The sequence below is a fragment of the Dendrobium catenatum genome, unplaced genomic scaffold (assembly GCF_001605985.2).
Source record: "Dendrobium catenatum unplaced genomic scaffold, ASM160598v2 fragScaff_scaffold_621, whole genome shotgun sequence".
Classification (NCBI taxonomy): Eukaryota; Viridiplantae; Streptophyta; class Magnoliopsida; order Asparagales; family Orchidaceae; genus Dendrobium; species Dendrobium catenatum.
Genome location: NW_021319083.1, coordinates 33,146,340 through 33,167,744, shown reverse-complemented (window position 1 = coordinate 33,167,744; position 21,405 = coordinate 33,146,340). Strand labels below are relative to the sequence as shown.

General features: G+C 38.1%; 2 protein-coding genes across 12 annotated transcripts in view; both read left to right on the top strand.

Annotated features, from left to right (window-relative positions):
* The window catches only part of LOC110096072, a 41,511-nt gene extending 37,869 nt beyond the window's left edge, over positions 1-3,642 (top strand). For 10 of the 11 annotated variants that reach the window (XR_002303045.2, XR_003700908.1, XR_003700906.1 and 7 more), the window contains one exon: positions 2,988-3,090. Coding sequence is in view for 1 of the 11 variants with exons in the window: in XM_020821841.2 (XP_020677500.1) it covers positions 2,988-3,167 (180 nt within the window). In the remaining 10 variants the exon portion in view is untranslated. Of the gene's footprint in view, positions 1-2,987 lie in introns of all 11 variants that reach the window. The other variant, XM_020821841.2, reaches the window with a different exon arrangement.
* A 6,442-nt stretch (positions 3,643-10,084) lies between these two features.
* On the top strand, positions 10,085-21,299 carry LOC110096081 (tetraspanin-19-like). Its single transcript, XM_020821850.2, has 6 exons — positions 10,085-10,513; positions 18,980-19,079; positions 19,198-19,278; positions 19,350-19,454; positions 19,533-19,721; positions 21,063-21,299. Exons 1-6 carry the CDS (start codon positions 10,341-10,343, stop codon positions 21,072-21,074), a joined length of 660 nt encoding a protein of 219 aa, XP_020677509.1. The 5' UTR covers positions 10,085-10,340; the 3' UTR covers positions 21,075-21,299.
* The last annotated feature ends 106 nt before the right edge of the window (positions 21,300-21,405 follow it).

The following is a 21,405-nucleotide window of genomic DNA, read 5'->3' as shown; positions in this document are numbered from 1 at the left end:
GGTAATCCTAGCTAAAGGAGAGAAACCCTAACTAAGGAAGGACCCTAACTAAGAGTGGGACGGACCTAATCTAAGGAGTACCAATCCCGGAGTACACACAAGAAAAGATAATATATAATCCAAAGATGGAGAGAGAAACTGGTCCCACCGTGGTCGCCAGAAACCTGTGGGCCTCCGAAGGAGCACCGCTCGCGGGGGTTCGAATGCAGAGGGTACGGCCGCATTGGGGTCTGACTTGGTCAATTTGACCAAGTCAACCCTTCAGGCCCGGGTCTAGGCAAAATCGAGGTCAACACCCATGAAGTACTTGAGCGTCGAAAACGATGCATCGATGATGCCACCAACAGAGATTAGATACTTGCGCGCAAGAGCGTCAATCTCCATCGTATATCGAAAGTGAGGATGGAGAATCCTATAAATTGGGTGAATCACACTGAGTGTTCTATTGGCAGGCGATGATATATGGCTCAGCGGAGCAATGAGTTCTCAACCTGGAGAGTTAGCCAAAATTAACAAAAGCTGGTTTAGTTAATTTGCAAAAGGTCCTGGAGAAAAACGTTCTTTACATAAGTGAATCCAAACATGATTTTCCTTTTTAAAGGAAGCTGAGTTACAGCTTGTTTTTATATTGATTGTTCGTTTTTATTATCATTTTATGAACACGTTGTATTAAGATATTTTCAATAACAGAAACTTTGATTTCTGCTTCTAATCAAAATGGCCCATTTGTGCTTTGCTGGCACCTGAAGCAATCAAAGGTGGTTACGCTAATGAGTTTGGAAGAATTTGTCTAGAGTGGTTGGCTTTGTGCAATATAAAATGGGATTGAAACATCTTTTCAAGCTATATTTAAGCAGGAAAGAATTGGACAAATGGGGAGAGAAAACACATGCAATTATCTTTTCATATTCCCCTCATTCAAAGAAGGGAGATTTTCTTAGCATTCTAGATTTCTGTCAATTTGCTTGCACTTCTTTTTTACTGTTAAATATAGAAAATACCGGTTAGGTGAGCACATTGCTTTGAGAACGGTACACATCAGATCAAGATCATTTATAGTTTAAGCTTATTTCCAGATCTATGTAGGACCTTGAAATCTCACTGTATTTTTTCCTTGAAGTATACATTTTTCCTTTAATTGTCACTTGGAGATGATTTGGAAAACCATCTTTGGATGCATTATGAAGTATTATGACGTAGTATTTTCACTATATCTCCATGTACGTCAAAATAAAACAATAGATCTGAGGCAGTTGATGAGATATGTTGGCCATATTAAGAGAAGGAAATTGCCGTCCTCTTCTTTTCTTAAACAATGCACATATTTAAACGAAATGCTTTCATAATTATAAACTTGTTAAGATATACGATTTTTTGCTATTTTGGTTGCCAAAACTGTTACACATTTTGTTTCTGTTATGATGTTACACATACGATTTTTTGCCAAGCTCTTCATCGTTCCTTACCGCAAGAAGAACGTGCCTTGGTATAATACGGTTCTTCTTATTGTCCCTTGCCGCGTTTCCAGCCAACTCCAAAACCTAGAAACAGATCACAAATCGAACCTTACAAGCCCAAGATCTGAATATTAATACAGATGAATGGAAAGAAATTTACCTCGGCAGCGAGGTATTCGAGCACGACAGCTAGGTACGGGATCACCAGTACCAACGCGCTGAGAGTAACGGCCTTTCTTCAGGAAGCGGCCGATACGGCCTACGGGGAACTGGAGGCCGGCTTTGACCGACCCTGAAACGGGCTTCTTCTTCGGTGTACTAAAAAAACACTGTTGTTCTCACCATAGCTTTGGACTCTGCTTCTCGGCTCCCTTGTCGGACTTCGTTCATTCGCGCGAGAGCGACAGGCCGCAAGGATCGCTCCTTCGTTCCTTTCCTTCATTGCTATTCGATTTCGGCTCCCTCTTGGCTGTTCGACTTCGCTCTTCGGAGGAGGGCTCGTGCTGTTCTCGAGCGAAGAATTTCAAATCCGCTCAAATTGAGCGGCTTTAAAAGTCGTGGGATCCGCCTCCTCTAATACACGCCTAATGCTTCGGAGGATTTCCTTTTGTTCCATTCAAAATTAACCAAACAACCAAATTTAATAAATACATGTATTTATTTTACTTTACCCTCCTAATTCAGGAAACCAAACAGCCCCTAAGTTTCAGCTGCAGGATTGTTTTCAAAATCTAGGCTTTTGGTTGATTGAAAAATGATTTTTTCTAAGTAAAATTTTGAATGTGAAACTCATTCCTTGTTAAATTTTATTGTATTCCAAAATCGGTCAATTCAAACAAATTTTGAATATATCGCATCACCTTTCCCACATACGCTTGCCGACCATCGACCTCATCCACTACTTGTCACCAACCACAATTGTTACTATCACTGTTGTTGGCTTAGTGCATTTTAAATGCAGGGTTTAAAAATTTAGGCTTTTGGTTGATTGAAAAATAAATTCAAAGTAAAATTTTGAGGAATGTGAAACTCTTTAGTCTTCCCTTAGTTTAATTTTATTGTATCCCAAAATCGGCAAATTCTGTAGATTTTTAAATATATCACATCTTCTTTCTTGTTTGCACTCGCCGACCATCAAAATCATCTACCACTAATCACCAACCACCTTTGCCACTATCACTACTATCGCTAGCCACGACTATCACCATGATTGCTGGCAATCATCTGCTAACAATGGTCGCGACAATTGCTGCTAGCTGCCTATTCACAGTGGGCCACAATCACCTCCTACTCCCCACTTATTGCCACCTACGACTATAGTTGAATTTTTTGATATTAGTGTCATAAAATTAATTGCTATGTATTGCTTTCATGTCAAAATTTATTCAATAGCTTTAAGGCCCATCTTAATTAATTTTGCATTACACTATCCTCTGCTTTTTATATTTCTTTGAAAACGTTTGAGTGAAATTTAGGCTCAAGCTTACAGTGAATTTAACTAGAAAATTCTACTTTCTTGATATGATTCAGTTTGGCATCTCACCTGAGAAAGTTGATCAAGTTCAACCAAATAGGCCAATATCATTGCCACCGCCATCGCGATCGCCACCGCCACCGTCACCATCACCGCCATCACCTATGCCCCATAAATCAACTTCAACATTATATGCAGAACCAACCTGCGACGATTTGCCAGGCACGTCTGCATAGTTTCCCCAGAATATGAGAATAACAGATTTGATCGTCTTAATCATGTGAGCTTTTTCCAAACAAATGCCGGCGTTGAATTCGCTTTGCAGCTTATAGCTTTTCTACACCCTCAAAATGGCACTTTTTTCAGCCAGAGATTATGGGACCATATTGCAGAGAATCCTTCACATGATTTGTAATGGTGAGGCTTAGTAATTTAGAATGTGGATTTTGTAAGAGATCACTTCAGAATTTTCTAACTTTGAATGATGTATGTTAATTTAGGCTTCATTTGGGATGGTTTTCATACTGCTTTCTGAAATAGTTTTTTAGTACAAATTTTTTGTACTAGAAAGCTATTTTAGAAAGCAATAAAATGACAGTCCCGAATGAAGCCTTAGTTATTTATCCGGCATGAATTCTAACGTTCCGTCTGCTTATATTGAAGCTTTAGACATATGAGATAGTTGAGTTGAGATCGGCATCTCTTCTATTATTCTAAAAAGCTTTATATCTGCTTTTGTTTTTTGGTTTTTTTTCGCTCCTGTCATGCAATTCATGGTTGCAGTTCCAGTTGATTTGTGGAGTTGCAGTTCCCCGTTAATTTTATAAAATATTAGTTCTCGAAGTTTTTTTTTTTTTTTTTTTTTTTTTTTTGAGATTTTGGTTTCTACCCACGTAGTGGGATAAAGGCTTGATGTTGTTGTTGTTGTTGTTGTGGTGTATTAATGTAAGTGGGATTGGAAAATTTTGACAATAATTTTCGAAGATATTTATAACTAAATCAGCTGGCAAGGTGACACCCGCTGCTAATGCTTCGTTTGTGACAACTTTCATTCTATATTTTTTTTAGCGCACAATTCAAATTTTTGTTTGACAAAAATTTTTTTTTTTTTTTTTTGAGCTGTAAAGAAATTTTTGTAGTACAAAGTTTCTATGTACAATAGCTTTAAAAAATGATTTTCTTTATCATAAATTTACAAAAATAATAAAAAAATTGTTTCAAATGAAGTCTAAATCTATCAACCTGCAAACAAGCAAAATCCAAATATGGGTTAAAGGAAAATTTTGTGAGATATTTTTATATAAATGGTATCATGTTGAATTTGAAAATTATTAAATAAATTTTAAAATTATAATAGATTAGAATAACCGAAATAATTTTTTTAAAAGGGCCAATCGAATGGTTCTTAAGATTTATTCTACATGAATTAATTAAGTGTTTATAATAATATTTCTCAAATTTGAATTTATTAAATGAATTATACATAGGGGTGTAGCTAATGCCTTGTTGAGGATCATTTTTTTATTTTTAGGTAATAGTAATGATAAATATAGTTTTTGAACTATTTTTTATTTTTAAATTTAATAAAAATAGATTATCTTAATTTTTCAAAATGTTTTTATTTCTAAAACTTGATTAAATACTAACCTCTAAGCTCTGCATTTTTATTAGGTCCGGACAGCTGACATAGCTGTACATCCGGATGCTAATAAAATTTTGCCATGTGTTCTTACTCTTTACCACGTGGCCCGACGACCCGACCCGGACCGGAACCTAATATTGCTATGTATTATCTGATTTGTACAGACTAGGGTATTGCTAGGTTTTGCTCGGTAACGATAAATACCATTTTGTTAAGACCAATACCTAGCAATATCGAGCAATACTCCGGTTTTGCTAGGTATTGCTAGGTATTGCTCGGCATTGGTCTTGACAGAGCGGCATTTCTCGTTATTTCCAAGCAATACCTAGCAATACCGAGCAATACCTAGCAATACACGAACATAGCAATATCGGGTTTCCGTTTCGGTTCAGGTCGTCGAGCCGCGCGGTAAAGTGTAAGAGAGCTGGTGTCCGGACCTAATAAAAATTCCTAAGGTCTAGCCTTTGCCTCCCTACCTTCCAGTCATTAGCCTCTAGCCTCTGAATGAAACTCAATGCCTCTTGTTGGTCACCATAAGTTTTTTATTGCCATCTTTTGACATGTCACCTTATAGGATTGAGATTTTAGCTTGAATAATACTCGAAAATTAAGTAGACTTCTTTGCTTGAATTGACTTAAATGAGCTGCGAACCAACTTATTTTATTGATCCGATCTTTGTGTCAATTTTGAATTTTGTTTGGATTAGATTGAGTTGGTATTATTGATACATACAAAAAATATCGCATTAATCCAGCACGAATTGTGGGGGATATCTCGATTGAAAATTTTTAAAATTAAATTTAGGGTCATCCAATCTCACCAAACTTATAGTCAAATGGAACATCTTGGAAAGACAAACCCAATGACACCAAAATTGGTCCAATCTGAGTCCAAATGGGATCAAATTAATAAGTTGAAGCATATTTGAATGTTTTAGAATATTAATTGGGTGATCAAATGATATCCAATATAGCATGCTTATTGTTGAATTGAGCAACTTGATGAGATAAATCCAATGAGCCCAAAATCACTTAATTCTAATATCATTAAAGAACTTAAATACTTGAGAAATGCTCTATGATCAACGGGGATCAATATGAGCTATTCGATGGTGCACTTCGAATTTGTCCCGAATCTTCCCCATATTCACAGAGCATGCAACTCTTAAAATCTATAAATAGACCTCTACACTATCCATGAAAATGGACTTTGTATGGAGGAGGGGCTTGGACCTTGGGCTAAATATTCAAAAGAGCTTTAAGGCATGAATCCTGGAGCACCATCCCCAACAAACCCTCGCTACCTTGTAGCCGTCCCCAAACTGTTATCGACCGATTGTTATCATGCCTCCGCCCAACTTCTATAGGTGAATCTCCACCCGACCATTATTGTCGAACCTCCGTCAGGTCGTGCACTGATGGGTCTCAGCCTTCCCTCTATCGCTTGACTATGGTCCCTCCTACCTCAATCACCCAACTATGGTCCCTTTAAACATAGTAATTTATTGACTATGGTCCATAGGACATAGTCGCCCCCAAACTACAATCCTCATACCATCATCACCCGACTATAGTCCCTCTAACTACAGTCGTACATCGACTACGGTCCTTAGGATGCAGTCACCCGCAATCTGTAGTCCTTGGACCACCTTCACCCAACTATGGTCCCTCCGACCACATTTGCCACCAATTATGATCCTCAGACCACCTTCACCCGACTACGATCCCTTTAACACCCGACTACGATCCCTTTAACCATAGTTGCCCGTCGACTACTGTCCTTAGACCATAGTTACCCACCGACTATGGTCCTCGGACCACCTTCACCCAAATACAATTCTTTTGACCTCAATCGTCCATTAATTATGTTCCTTTTGACCTCTATCACCCACAAACAACGATCATCATACCACTATCAACGACTACTGTTTCTTAAACCACCGACACCCGACTATGGTCTTTCCAAATACAATAGTCCGACTATCATCCTTTCGACCTCCATTGTCCACTGACTACGGTCCCTCAGACCTCCATCGCCCAAACATGATCCCTCTGACCTTCATTGTTGCCAATTACGATTCTCAGACAACCATCACCCAATTATGGTCCCTCTGACCTCCATCTCACGACTACGGTATCTTCGACCACCATCGACCAGATATGGCCCCTTTGATTACTATCACTTGACTATCTTCTCTTTAATCTCCATCACCTGACTACGATCCCTCCGGCCACTGTCATCCAATTACAATCCTACCGACGAAATGAACAGAATTACATTCTATGCAGAACAACTCTCATATCATTGGATTTTTTCAATTCCAAACATGTAATGTGCTTTATATGATGTGTATATGCTATAGTGAGCCAATGCATTTCTAAATAGAAAAGTATCATTTGTAACCAATGACAAGCACTTGTTAAATTATTTCAAATGATCAGGCCTCATGATTTTTAATCTTTTTAAAGATTTTTCACTTAAAAATCATGTTGTCTCTTATGATTTTGGACCCCTCTCACACATCTCTGTGTGTGTTAAATCTTCGTTCAAAGCTAAAAAAATAAGCTCTTTATCTATCTATCGCTAGCACACACACATACTATATATATATATGCGGCGATAGAGTTTTAATTCTATGTCTTAGCGTTGCACGGATATCCAGCTCACACATAGAGAGCACAAGATTTTTTATGTAGAAAACCTCGGAAAGGGGAAAAACTATGGGGCCTACCCATTTGAAAAGATTTCACTAGAATTTGATTTGAGTACAATTGGCTGATTAGTCCTTGAGGGCGGTCAAATTACAAATGTCAATCATATATTTGAAGTCTCATGTCAAATCTAACGTCACTTGGAAGTTAGGGCGTCAATTAGTAGTCCGGTAGTGACTTGGCGGAACTGATAGAGTTTAGGGCCTCAAGTGGTGGTCCAACGAAGGTGAGGGCCTCAAGTGATGGACCGGCGAGGGTGAGGGCCTCAAGTGGTGGTCCAGCGAGGGTAAGGGCCTCAAGTGGTGGTCCGGCGAGGGTAAGGGCCTCAAGTGGTGGTCTGGCATAGGTGAGGGCCTAAAGTGGTGATCCGGCGAGGGTGAGGACCTCAAGTGGTGGTCCGGTGAAGGTGAGGTCCTCAAGTGGTGGTCTGGTGGAGCAACGACAATAGGTGGTGGTCCGGCGAAGGTGAGGGCCTCAAGTGGTGGTCCGACGAAGGTGAGGGCCTTAAGTGGTGGTCCAACGGAGCAACGACGTCAGGTGGTGGTCCGATGGAAACTCAGGCGGTGGTCGAGGAGGAGCAAGGAGGCAAGAGTGATCTCAAATCTCTCTCTTTGAATCCTTTGGCTTGGGGTCCCCTTTCAAAGAAAGGAGGGATCTATTTATATATTTATGGAATGACATGACCCGTAAATAGATGAGAGATCAAGAGTAAATTAGGAGTGGTTGGATGGACGACTGATATTGAATCCCTTGATCAAGGATTGTTTGATGGACATTTGAATGTCTTAGTGATGTCGGAATTTGGTGATCTTGGGCTCGTTGGATTCATCTCGTCGAGCCACTCGATTCGACTATAAGCATGTTATGTTTGAAAACCGTTTGGTTATCTAAATTGTGGTTCAAACCTTCCAACAAAGCTTCTAACCCTTGATTTGGACCCATTTGGGCTCGGATTGGGTTGGATTTAGTGTCGTTGGGTTCATATTCTCGAGACGTTCAATTTGAATGTAAGTTTGCTAAAATCAGAGTTTGGATGGTCCCAATTTTAATTTTGAAAGTTTTCAACTTGATTTTGCATTGAGATTTGTGCCCGATCAACATAATTTTTTGATTGTGTGTGTGTGTGTGTTTGAATGTACATACAAACATATTAAATATTTGTTTAAATTAAAATGAAAAGAAATAATTTTAAGATAATTCAATTCAAATTTGAGCTGGCTCAAAACCTAATTAATTTGATCAATAAGATGATTTCAAGCCAGCTTATATATGATAATTGTGAATATGAAATGCATCAGCTCAAAATCAGATCATTAGCACTCCTAGCCACCATTGAGTATGAGCCAACTATTTCAATCTCTCAATAGTACGTTCTTCCTATTACTCCCAGGTTTCTCTCTCTCTCTCTCTCTCATGAAATTAAGAAAAGTCGCACATTTACATTTTGCGAATCCAGAAATATATTTTAACTAGGGCACATTGAACTTTTACTATTGGAAGCATCAAATAGTTGGATTTTATTACTTCTTGTGTTTACATAAATCCGAGCTTGATAGACTAAAGCCAACCTATTCTCAACTCAACTAATTAGCCAACTCTTAAAATATTAATTTAAGTATAAAGTTCTTAAAAAATTTAAATTTGTCCTGACCCAATAATTTGCCCAATTTATGAAGAAATTATTATGTGTTGTCACACGACTGTCCGGAGATAAATTAGGATGCTCTACGTCACCCGGTACATAGTGTACAATAAAGGTGCACAAAAAAAATGACGTGGCATATCTTGATTCACCTCTGAGTGACATCCGATAATCGTACAGAATAATTTCTTTAATTTATGAGCTGAAATTCAAGTAAATGGATAAAATGCCAACTCTTAACTTGCATTTGGTATGCAGTTGAGAAATTATTATGTGCGGAGATCGAACAAGAAGAACTATTTGGATTTGTTGCACTTTAGCTGTTCTTTTGCTGCGCTTTTACAAATACTCAGCAAAAGATCAACAAATATGTATTTATAATTGCACTTTTGCTGTCATTTTATAAAATTACAACAAAAGACCACCCTCTTGCTATATTTTTGTAAATACACAACAAAAAGATAACAAAAGTATAATTATGAATAAGTATTGACTATCTTTTTTATGAGTATTTGTCAAAGTATAATAAAAGAGCAATTAAAGGAAAAAAAACTAAACGGTTCTTGCAATCCGGCCTCCGAACAGAATAATTTATGCAGTTGATGATTTCGGCAGCTTGCTTCTCTTTTTTTTTTTTTTGTGATGATGAAATACTGTTTTTAGGCCAATGAAAATCCCGATCGACCTAACATGCAACTCACATCAATTTATGCGAACCAACTTAACACTTTCACTACTTATTCTCTTTGAATGTCGTACTTAGGCAACCAAACAGGGGCAAATTATTGGGTCAGTTGACCGGAGGCGAAAAATAAGTTCGGACATCCAATAAAAATTTGTCGCGTCACCTGCGCTTTTGACTGCGCTTTTTGACTTGAGCTTTAGTTGCGCTTTACTTGCGCTTTACCTGCGCTTTACTTGCGTTTTACTTACGCTTTACTTGCGTTTTTTTGACTTGTGCTTTAGTTGCGCTTTAGTTGCGTTTTGTCTGCGCTTTACCTGCGTTTTACTTGCGCTTTACCTACGCTTAACTTAAAATAATATTTTATTAATATCCGGATCTATCTCCACCTCCAATCACCTGACCCAATAATTTGCCCCAAACAGGGCCCAAACTTTCCATTCTCTCACGTCTTTCTCACCCACACTCTCTCTCCAGACAACTCTCTCGACAGAGAAAGGAAACCATCCTTGGGTTTACCGAATACCGTCTTCGAAAGCGATGGACGAACGAGATCTTCCGTAGTCGTTTTCTCTGCGTATATTCTTCTACCTTGTTGTCAACACGAGCAAAAGCGACGCCGCAGATAAGCCATTTCAAGAGTTCTGATTCACCTTTGTTTCTCCCATTCGTTCAAAGACCAGCTATTGTGGACTGGGTTTTTCTTTGAGAATTTTGGGAGAAGGTGGACGATGGCCGCTTGTTTGAGAGTATGCCTTCAATCGACGCTAAAGATCTTGAATTCGGTTATGGGGTTGTTAGGGATGGCCATGATTATGTACTCTCTATGGATGATTCGAGCTTGTCTCCGGCAAATAGGAGAGTTATCACGGGGATTCTCTGAGTCCAGCTCTAGCCCTTCATGGTTTGCTCCTTTATTCCTTTTTTTATAATTGATAGGGTTTTCTCTGTCTTTAATACCCCTAAGTTCTGAAGGTTTCTCTTTATGAATTAGTTATGGAGTTTCAGTAAGTAGTTTTGTTACCCTTCCTATTAAGGGATACTGATTAGCACAGCCGCCAGGCTAAAATACATGGTCTCTCTAACTCTCTTCTCTCGGGGTTTAGCTGTAAATGCCAAATGGTAAGTAAGGTTGAGTTAATACATGCAAATAAATAGTTAATTTAGCTGTGCATGTCTGTTTGAGATCTATGATTTCACTTGTGATTTATGAAGGAAATAAACAATGAATTAAAATAACTTCTTTGCTTCACTTAACATAAAATAAATCTGAATCCATGGGGTTGTTTAGTGTTAAGTAGGATTTTAGTAATTCTCAAAAACACAAATTTATTTTGATGCAAGTAAGAGAGTTCATTAAATTCTTAAATCCTTCACCTTCAGGTCTTTTAAATCCTGCCATTAAGAGGATTTGCTAGATCCAATAGTTAGCCCATATTTAGCCAAATCCTGGATTTTGGGAAGCCTCAAAAAATCGTTTGGCTAAATTTGGCCTAAATCTAAATTGAATCCTCTATAAATCTTGATGTATAATAGCGCTAAATTTTGAATTTTCTATGAATGAGCATCATAGTGGCAACATTAGTATTCTTTCTTGTAGACCCGTCTCTTTGAATGTAGTTGCTTGTTTAGGAAAACATTTATGCTTCATCCTTCTTTAGAGGTCATTAGGTATTTTTAGACACCAATTATCAAATGACCTCTTGGATTATTAAGTCGATGAGGTAGTGTTTGCTTCTTCTTCTTTTTTTTTTTTTTTTTTTTTTTAATTTAGACATGCTATTACTCATTGTGAAATTTATTTCAATTCTATGCTTCTTCTCAAAGTGTATGTTGTGATTCTATGTTTTCTTTTGTAGAATTTATGACACTTTTTTTTATTTAAAGATTGCTTCATACAAATATAACACTACTTTTGAACTAAATAAATAGTTTTAGACTTTTAGTTGGAATTTTATAGTACGGTAAAAAGCACCATGAATTGTGATGAGATAAATGGTAGTTTATTTTATATTCTTACAAAAGACCAATTTGTGCTTATCCTCTATAAAACATCCTAATTTTGCTTATCCTCTTTTATTTTGGATTTTTTAATAGTAAAAGTGCCACCTCCTCTTGATTGGCCCCCTTGCCAACCTTCCGCTAACTCCATCTCTAAAGAGAGAAAAAAATATATTTATTGTTCCATTAACAATATATCAGTTTATCCTTACTTGGCAATCTAAACAAAATATTTAGAACTAGCATAATAACAATTCGATGGAGCACAAGGATGTTACAATAAAGGAAGTTGATGAAGATCGGAAGAAATTAGTTTTTTTAAATGGAAAACCTGTTTCATATGTATTGCATAAAAAATATTCAAGGTATAAATGCATAACCTTGCATGAATTAGATAAAGAAGCTTATTATCTTAGTTTATTTTGTAATTTTATGGAGAAAATAAGTTGGTCCAAATAAATTTTTTGCATGTTTTTATCACCTTCTAGTTTCATGCATGATGATATGGATGCCATGTTATTAACTCTTTTTTATTTTGCAACTAAAATTGGAGGTTATACATACATGAAAGTTACATTTGAGCTCTTCTTAGTGTAGCTTTCCAAATTAATCTGTTAGGCTGGCCCCAAGGAGGGTTGACTGAACCTGTCTATCTAGGATCGGTTTAGGTGTACAGAAGGCGGGTTAGGGGTGGGGCCTAACCAAGGAAAGAGAGAGAGAGAAGAGGGGGGCGACTGGTGTGATGAAGTCCACACACTAATTAGAAATGGGTTGGAGGGAAAATTTGAAATTAAGGGTTATTTAGGGATTTAGTAATTGTCCTTTTGCTTTAATTACTTTCTTCTTGCTAGGGTTAGGATTATCTTCAATTGGAAGGCTGAATTTGAGATATAGGGTTTGCTATCGGGTTCTAGGCGTTGGCTAGAGATTTGGAAAGTTGAATCTTCATCTCGAATCAAAGATTCTTGTATTGGTTGTTGTTATCTTCTTCTATTACTAAATTTGAAGTGATTATTCATCTTATTTCTCTTCCAATCTCCAAAAATATGCTCTATTCTGTTGTTTATCTCTAAAATTCATCAATTTTTTGCATTATTGGTGGTTGTTTCCTAACAAATTGGTATAGAGCACGTCGATCTAAGGGATATCAATGGCCAGAAGGAAGGTTGAAGTTTTGGAGGGAGAACTTGGGCAACTCAAATTAGATTTTGAGGAAAAGATTTCCGATTTTCAAAATCAAATCGCATCCATCAACGAAAGGATGGAGGAAAAGTTCGTCGTGGTGGAAGACATGTTGAAGAAATGGCTGGAAGCTAAACCCAATCTGGCGTCATCAGAAGCAAAGAAAACTACCGACGACCCTAACATGTTTAGGGGAAAAAAATTCAGAAGTGGAGATCTTGGAGGGTGAAGACGGAATGCCTCATTTAGAACCACTTTCTAGAGAGGAGATGAGCATTGTCTACGAAAGAAGGGGTGCTGATTTTGTAAGGAGAGGGGAAGATTTCAATTGTCGGTGTGATTTCTAAAAAAGAAGAGGGGATTTTGATAAAGGGTTTGGGTATGATCGCCAGAGGGAAGATCGTGACAATTGGGGAGTAAGAGGACTCTTCGAGGAATGAGAGGCTATGGAGGATTCAGAGGAAACGGGGGTGACCCGAAAGTGAGGAAGCTGAAGATGCCCATCTTTGAGGGTGACAACGCACATGGCTGAATCTACAAGGTGGAGTGATACTTTGCAGTCATCGGGCTGACAAATGAGGAGAAATTGACAGCTGCAGGACTGTGCTTAGAAAGGAAGGCACTGGCATGGTACTAATGGCGGGACATGAGGCGATCCATTCGGAGTTGGAGGGAGTTCAAGGATTGTTTACTTGAACGTTTATGAACCTGTAGGGGAGAGGACTTTTATGAGGAATTCTTTGCCTTGACGCAGGAGGGGGCTGTGGCAGAGTTACATGATAGGTTTGAATACCTTGCTAGATCGACTCTCGGAGACAGTACTATAAGGAAATTTTATGAAGGGGCTTAAATCGGAGATCTGAGTGGCAGTTAGGGTGATAAGACCATAAGACTTGGGGGAAGCCATGGAGCTAGCACAGTTGGTGGAGGACCAGAAGTATCTAGAGAAGGGGCTTGGGGGGAGCAACTCAGCGGGGTTATATAGGATGACCACCATCTCCTTAGCTTCCAAAGGGACTTCCACAGGGAATTTGAGAGAAGTACCAAAGGAGAAAACTGGAGGAGGGGGAAATTTCAAAAAGCTTATTGAGGAGGAGTTACAGGAGAAGAGGACAAGGGGGTTGTGCTTCAGATGTGATGAGAAGTGCACACCAGGGCATAGATGCAATGACCAAACTCTTCAAGTTCTCACCATCTGTGATAACGAGGAAGTTGAGGAGGGAGGTGAGAGTAGGCTAGTGGTGGAGGAAGAGAAGTTGCATCTGGACACAATGGAAGTCTCTTTGAACTCAGTGGTGGGATTTACCCCAAATCGCACCATGAAAGTGAAGGGAGAGATAGCTGGTAGGGAGGTGGTGGTGCTGATCAATAGTGAGGCTATCCATAATTTTATCTCTAATTAGATCATATATCTATTGGGGGTTAAATTAGTAGACATTGGAGGATATGAAGTGATGATAGATACTGGGAAGGTAGAGATGGGTAGAGGACTGTGTAGGGGAGTATTACTAATGATTCAAAGGATTTATGTGAGGGAGAATTTTCTCCTATTGGAGTTGGGGAGTACTGATGTCATCTTGGGGATGAAATGACTGTAGACCTTGGGGGAGACCAAGGCCAATTGGGGAGCACTAATGATGGAACTGGTGGTGGGAGGAAGGAGGATGGCGATCCAGGGAGATGCAGGATTGTCTAGGGCTAAAGTATCTCTCAAATTCATGATAAGGACTATACAAGAGGTGGGCGGAGCATATTTGATGGAATTGCAATGTTTGGAGAGGGTTAGTGTGGGGGAAGAGGGAGATATCCCTCTTATAGTACAACCACTCATATAGCAGTTGGATGAGCTATTCCATCCACATCAAGGCTTACCACCACCTAGAGAGCAGGAGCATGCAATCATTTTGAAGGAGGGGGTGTCACCGATTAATGTACGGTCATACCGTTACCCCCAAATTCAGAAGGATGAGATTGAGAAGTTGATTAGGGAGATGTTGGAAGCAGGGATCATTAGACTAAGTGTGAGTCCTTTCTCCAGTCCAGTCTTACTGGTCAAAAGAAGAATGGAACTGGAGGTTTGTGTAGATTATAGGGAGTTGAATAAGGAGACTGAGCCGGATAAGTTCCCCATCCCGGTGATTGATGAACAACTGGATGAGCTGTATTGAGTAGTGGTGTTTTCCAAGATGGACTTGAAGTCGTGCTACCATCAAATCAGGATGAAGGAGGACGATATTCAAAAGATGGCTTTCAAGACGCACGAAGGGCACTACGAGTTTTTGGTGATGTCATTTGGGCTAATAAATACTCCTGCTACCTTCAATTCATTGATGACATACTTATGTATAGCAGGACCGAAGAGGAGCATCTTGAGCATTTAAGTGTGGTCGAGGGAGAGAGGCTGTTGTACCAAGGGAGATTTGTGATGCCAAGAACCTCCATCCATATTCCCCATCTACTGCAGGATTTCTATGGGAGTGCGATTGGAGGCCATTCTGGAGTGCATAAGACATAGAAGACTGGTAGTTGAATTATACTGGAAGGGTATGCATAAGGATGTGGAGGAGATGGTGGCGGGGTGTGAGGTGTGTCAGAGAAACAAGTACATAACGATAGCTTCAGGGGGATTACTACAACCCTTAGCACTTCCAAACAGGGTATGGGAAGAAGTGTTGATGGATTTCATAAATGACCTACCCCGATCTGAAGTATTCATAGTCATTATGGTGGTGGTTGATAGGCTGAGTAAATATGCACATTTTATTCCTTTACGACACCCCTACACCGCCATCACAGTGGCTGCATCATTCATTAGGGAGGTGGTTAGATTGCACGAGGTTCCATAATTGATAGTTTCTGACCGAGATAAGATATTCCTCAGACAGTTTTGGATGGTGCTGTTCAGGTTGCATGGTACAGTTCTTAAGAGAAACATCGCCTACCACCCTCAGACGGACGGATAAACAGAGGTAGTCAAAACGAGCTTGGAGACTTACTTGAGGTGTTTTGCTTTTGAAACACTACGGATGTGGGCCAAGTGGTTAGCATGGGCCGAATATTGGTACAATACATCGTACCACTCAGCTTCTCATATGACTCCTTTTAAGGTTTTGTATGGAAGGGACTCCCCACACTTTGTGCATTTTGGGCAAGGAAGCACACCAGTTTCGTCAGTACAGTACTTGGAGGAAAGGGATGGGGTGCTAGAGAAACTAAATAGGCACCTGTTGAGGGCACAACAGATAAAGAAGAAGCAGAAAAATACATATAGGAGAGACATCCATTTTGAAGTAGGCGGGAGGGTGTTCTTGAAACTGCGACCATATAAACAAAAGACAGTCCCACAGGAGGAATGAGAAATTGGCCCCAAGGTATTTCAGGCCCTACGAGATAGTGGAAAGGATTGGAGTTGTGACATACCGTTTGAAGTTACCCATGACCGCCACCATAAACCCAATATTCCATGTGTCCCAGTTGAGGAAAGCTCTAAGGGAGCATAAAGTCAGTACAGGGCGACAACGACACTGACGAAGGAGTTAGAAGTGATCCTAGAACCGCTGGAGCTAAAGGGGGTGAGATCAGATAAAAAGGGAATAAAGAAGCGCTGATTAAATGGAGGGGCCTTGCCTTCCAAACTTCATCGCCACTTGGGAACCGTATGAGAGGGTGAAGCATCCGTTTTCTTCATTTCACCTTGAGGACAAGGTGAGTCTTTGGGAGGGGGTTAATATTAGGCTTGCCCAAGGAGGGCTGGCTAAATTGGTCCATCTAGGACCGGTTCAGGTGTACAAAAGGCGGGCCAGGGGTGGGGCGGAAACAGGGGGAGAGAGAGAGAGAGAGAGAGAGAGAGAGAGAGAAGGTGTTTAGGGATTTAGTAATTGTCCTTTTGATTTAATTACTTTCTTCTTGCTTGGGTTAGGGTTATCTTGAATTGGGAGGCTGAATTTGAGATCTAGGGTTTGCTATTGGGCTCTAGGCGTTGGCTAGAGATTTGTAGAGTTGAATCTTCCTCTCGAATCGAAGATTCTTGTATCGGTTGTTGTTGTCTTCTTCAATTACTGAATTTGAAGTGATTATTCATCTTATTTCTCTTCCAATCTCCAAAACTGCTATGTTTTGCTGTTTTTTTTTTCTGAAATTTAGCAATTGTTTGCATTATTGGTGGCTGTTTCCTAACATAATCAAGAGGAGATAGAAATTTTATCCAATAAGTCTAAGAGTTGAATATCTATCATTGATTATGATGTGATGTGATGAAGAGGCAAATGTTTGTAACTCATATATGTCTATAATTTTATTTAATTATGACTTTTTATGTAATCCCTTTATATTTTAATAGCTTTTCATTTTCTTCTTGATGTAAAGTCTATATATAGCCATAGAAATATAGGATGTAATACATTACATTTTAAAATATATCTGAGATTACTCTCCTTTTTAGCTTGGTGTCAAGTTTGATGTTTCTTCCTTTGGTGAAATTGAGATTAATGCTCATCCTTTAGTAAGGATGTGGTGTTTATCCTGTTACCTTCATGTTAGCTTTCTTGTATTGCTTGTTTTCTTCTTCCACAATTCTTTAAAGCTAACGCATCATATCATAAGTTGGTATCAGAGATAGGTTTAGACAATGGAATACACAATATTACCAAGATGCCGTCAAGTAAAGGCTTAGATAGGTTTTGTGATAACTTGCTTAAGGTTTAAAATTTTATATAGAGATAACTAATTTGATTGGATGCAAATATCCTATCATCTTAATAGAAAAAATAACATGATAATAATTTTAATATCACAGTATAATAGATATGAGAATGGAAAGCAGCCTTGTTTTTTGCATTAATGTATTGTACCCAAACTCTACATTTTAAATTTACTATTTATTGTAGCATTTTGGCATAAACGTGAAAAGGTTGGAGTAGCGCCAGATAAGATTAGAGTCTTCTTAAATGGTTTGGTGACTTTGGTCACATAAAATGGAAGCCTTCTGATGACCCGGTTAGGAAAGTAGGGTATTAGATTTGACTTATTTTAAGAAAGGTAGAGGTAGTCTAAAAAGACTTGTTAGAAAATATTAGAAATGATCTTTTTTTATTAGATTTAAACGAGAATTTGACTTTTAACATGACACAATGGAGAAAAAAGATTCATGTAGCTGACCCCACGTAGTGGGACAAAGGCTTGATATTATTGTTATTGTTGTTGTAGCATTTTGGCTTGCAGGTTACCACTTGCACGAGAGCTCTTGTTGAATAGAAAAATTGCTTACAGGAGAGATACCATCAGAAGAACACTTTAGAAACAATTGCAGATTTGGGTAGGGTTTTTATTGCAAACCCTTAGATGCATTAATCAAGGATTGCAAGTGCTAATTTTGTTTCCACGAGGGAGATTTTTGAGGTAACTAGTTTGTTACATAGGGGAGGGTATCTGCACATAGATTTAGAGAGGTTTATGTCAATAGGGAAGAATCAATTTAGTTTTATGTTAGGAAGATTGACTCTCCCTTTATTTTTATAGATTCATTAATTAGGGAGTTAAATACGATTGTTTACCCCTTTGTGGTTATGCGTTTTGTGCCAATGGTGTCTTTCAACATGTTTCTAAATCTCCATTTCTTTGGAAATTTCTTCAAACTCTTGTAGTGCCTCCAAATTGAATTCAAAATGGTGTAGCCACAATGGACGGTTGGACGAATTTGGCATTGTTTGAATGGAGAGATTATTATGGGACATCAAACTTAGTTCACGGTCCATAGACCAACCAGGATACGCCACGTCAGCGGTACCTAGCTTGGTACCGAGCAGTACCAAGTTGGGCACCGAGTAGGAGGTGACGTGGTGCATTTTGATTGGTCTCCGAATGGGATTCGGCATCCGCACAGAATAATTTTACATTTCAATGACAATTTTTAATTAGTTATTGTGGTTGAAATATTTTACTTTATTTACACTGTAAATGTCCGGTCTCTAGTCGGATCAAAACTTGATGTTGTTGTTGTTGTACATTGTAAAATTTAGCGCCAATCTCCCGCACGTTGTACTGTTGTTCATTTTCCCTTCATGTATTGAAGGGAGTATTAGTATGTCTCCAAATTTGCTGATGCAATCATATATTACAAGTAACGTATGATATTAACAGTTCAAATGTTCTGTTGTGTTCCCGGAAGTAATTAATTGCTATTATGCAGGTTCATTTTTGCCTTTCTTGGATTAGGAATCTTCTTGTGTGTGCTAACATGCTCAGGACATATAGCAGCTGAAACCATTAACAACCATTGCCTTTCTTGTGTATCCTCGACATAGAATTTATACCTGCTGTATTTGTTAACCTTACTGGATCATTTCCAAAACATGATTTGCTTATTGACATAATTAAACTTCTTTGTTAACCTTATTGGATACGTAGTATGCAGCGACCCTCATCTTCCTGCTTATTCTAGAGGCTGCTATCACTGCAGATATATTTCTCAACAGGAACTGGGAAGAGGTATGCATCTTCTTTATCAATTTCGCTCTTTGTATTATGAATATTTGATTGTTTTATTTTGCACTTGTTAGGCCTTTCCGCATGATCCAACGGGAAGGTTCAATCAGTTTAAAGAATTTGTTCGATCGAATTCAGGATTATGCAAATGCATTGGCCTATTGGTTGTGGCTGTCCAGGTATGTTAAGTTGAATTTCCCTTTTAAAGCACTTACAGCTTTGATGTACTAACATTGAATGTTCATCTTCATTCGAAGGCATTGTCCATCTTGCTGTCAATGGTTCTTAGGGCTATAGGACCAGACCAGGGAGAGTATGATGAAAGTGACGATGATTCCTTGCCAGCAAGACTGCCTCTATTGAAGAACCAGGCTCATGTCACTCATGCAGCTGACCGTAAATTTCTGGGGAACAATGATTCTCGAAGTGTCCAGATTGATGATACGGTTAGCATAATTTTTTTAGAGAAAAAATTGGGTGAGGATGCTATGATCAATTTTTGGCCAAAAGAGATCTCAGATTCATTGAATTTACTTTTGAGATGAATGCTATATAAATTTTGCCAATGCTCATCTCAAAGTAAATTTAACAATAATATCAAGCCTTTATCCCACTATATGGGGTCGGCTATATGAATCTTTTTTTTCTACATTGTGACATGCTAAGAGTCAAATTTCCATTTAAATTTAATAAAAAAAAGTCATTTCTAATATTTTTTTAGCCAAACCTTTTTAGGTGTATCTCTACTTTTCTTAACATATGTCAAATCCAATACATCTACTCTCCTAATCGGGTCATAGGAAGGCCAACATTTTATATGTCCAAACCATCTAAGGTGACCCTCTCTAATTTTATCTGTCATTTGAGCTACTCCAACATTTTTACGTACGTACTCGTTTTGCATTTTGAAGCCACTCATCCACTTGAGCATCCTCATCTCTACAACATTTAACTTTATGCTTCTCCTTTAATGGTCAACATTTTGCACTATAAAGCATTGCATGCCTCACCATCACTTCGAACAATAGACTCAAAATATCTAAAATGTGTACTTTTATTAATAATTAGATCGCCCAAAATCACAATCACCCACTAGATCTATTACTACTAAAATCATACTCAATGTATTCGATTTTAAATCTACTCAAACTAAAATCTTTAATCTCTAAAGTTGACATCCATAATTCAAGTTTTCATTCAACTCTCTTTAGTCTTATCAACAAGAAGAAAATCATTAGAAAAAAAAAAAGCATACACCAAGGAACATCCTCTTATAAATTTCTAGTAAGAATATTCATGATTAAAGCAAAAAAATATTGACTTAAAGTTGATCCTTGATGTAATCCAACTGAAATAGGAAAATATTAGGTCAAACTACCTTGTGTTTGAGCACAAGTAACAACTTACACATACATATTTTTAATGGCTTGAATATAAACAATATTAACCCCTTTCTTTTTTTAGAACTCTCCAGAGCTCTTTTTTAAGATTTTATCATATATTTTCTCTAAATCAATATATATCATATGTAAATCCTCTTTATTTTCTCTATACTTGTTCATCAAACCTCTCAATAAATGTATAGCTTCCATACTAGACATATCCTGCATGAATCCAAATTGATTTTGAGAAACAGTAGTATCAATGAATTAAAATTTTATTCCCATCAAAATTTAATTAGAACATCATGGCCATTTTTTTTTCTTTGTTTTTTTCATGATGGCAGTTTCTTTTCTTGTATTGTATTAATTTCTCTTTCATTTCTGATTTGTACATCTTATCAACAGGTTAGCAGGTAATAAATATTCAATCAAGTTTCAGGATGCAGCCAGCTACTATTTTAATCAGTTTGGCTCTCCTGCTTCTGAACTGACAACACATCTAAATTTTAAATAGATGAGGAAATATTAATCTTATCTCAACACAAGGGTTGGTATTGTTTGACTTGAATGCATCAAGGCTAATCTACAAATGTAAGGATCTACTGATTTTACAGCTAATGAAATGAATTAACCTTGTGATCAGTGAACACAAAACTCAACCTATGATCTATTTTTAAACTAACATTCTTGTTATTTAGTTACCCCTACTTATATGCAAGTTCTGAATTAGCTATTTGTGCTGGCCTAT

Bases quoted from the DNA above. Each gene is read 5' to 3' on its own strand.
- LOC110096081 (XM_020821850.2), top strand. From the start codon at position 10,341: ATGGCCGCTTGTTTGAGAGTATGCCTTCAATCGACGCTAAAGATCTTG. The intron at 19,080-19,197 runs GTATCCTCGACA...TTGGATACGTAG, and splicing joins ACAACCATTGCCTTTCTTGT to TATGCAGCGACCCTCATCTT. The intron at 19,279-19,349 runs GTATGCATCTTC...TGCACTTGTTAG, and splicing joins TCAACAGGAACTGGGAAGAG to GCCTTTCCGCATGATCCAAC.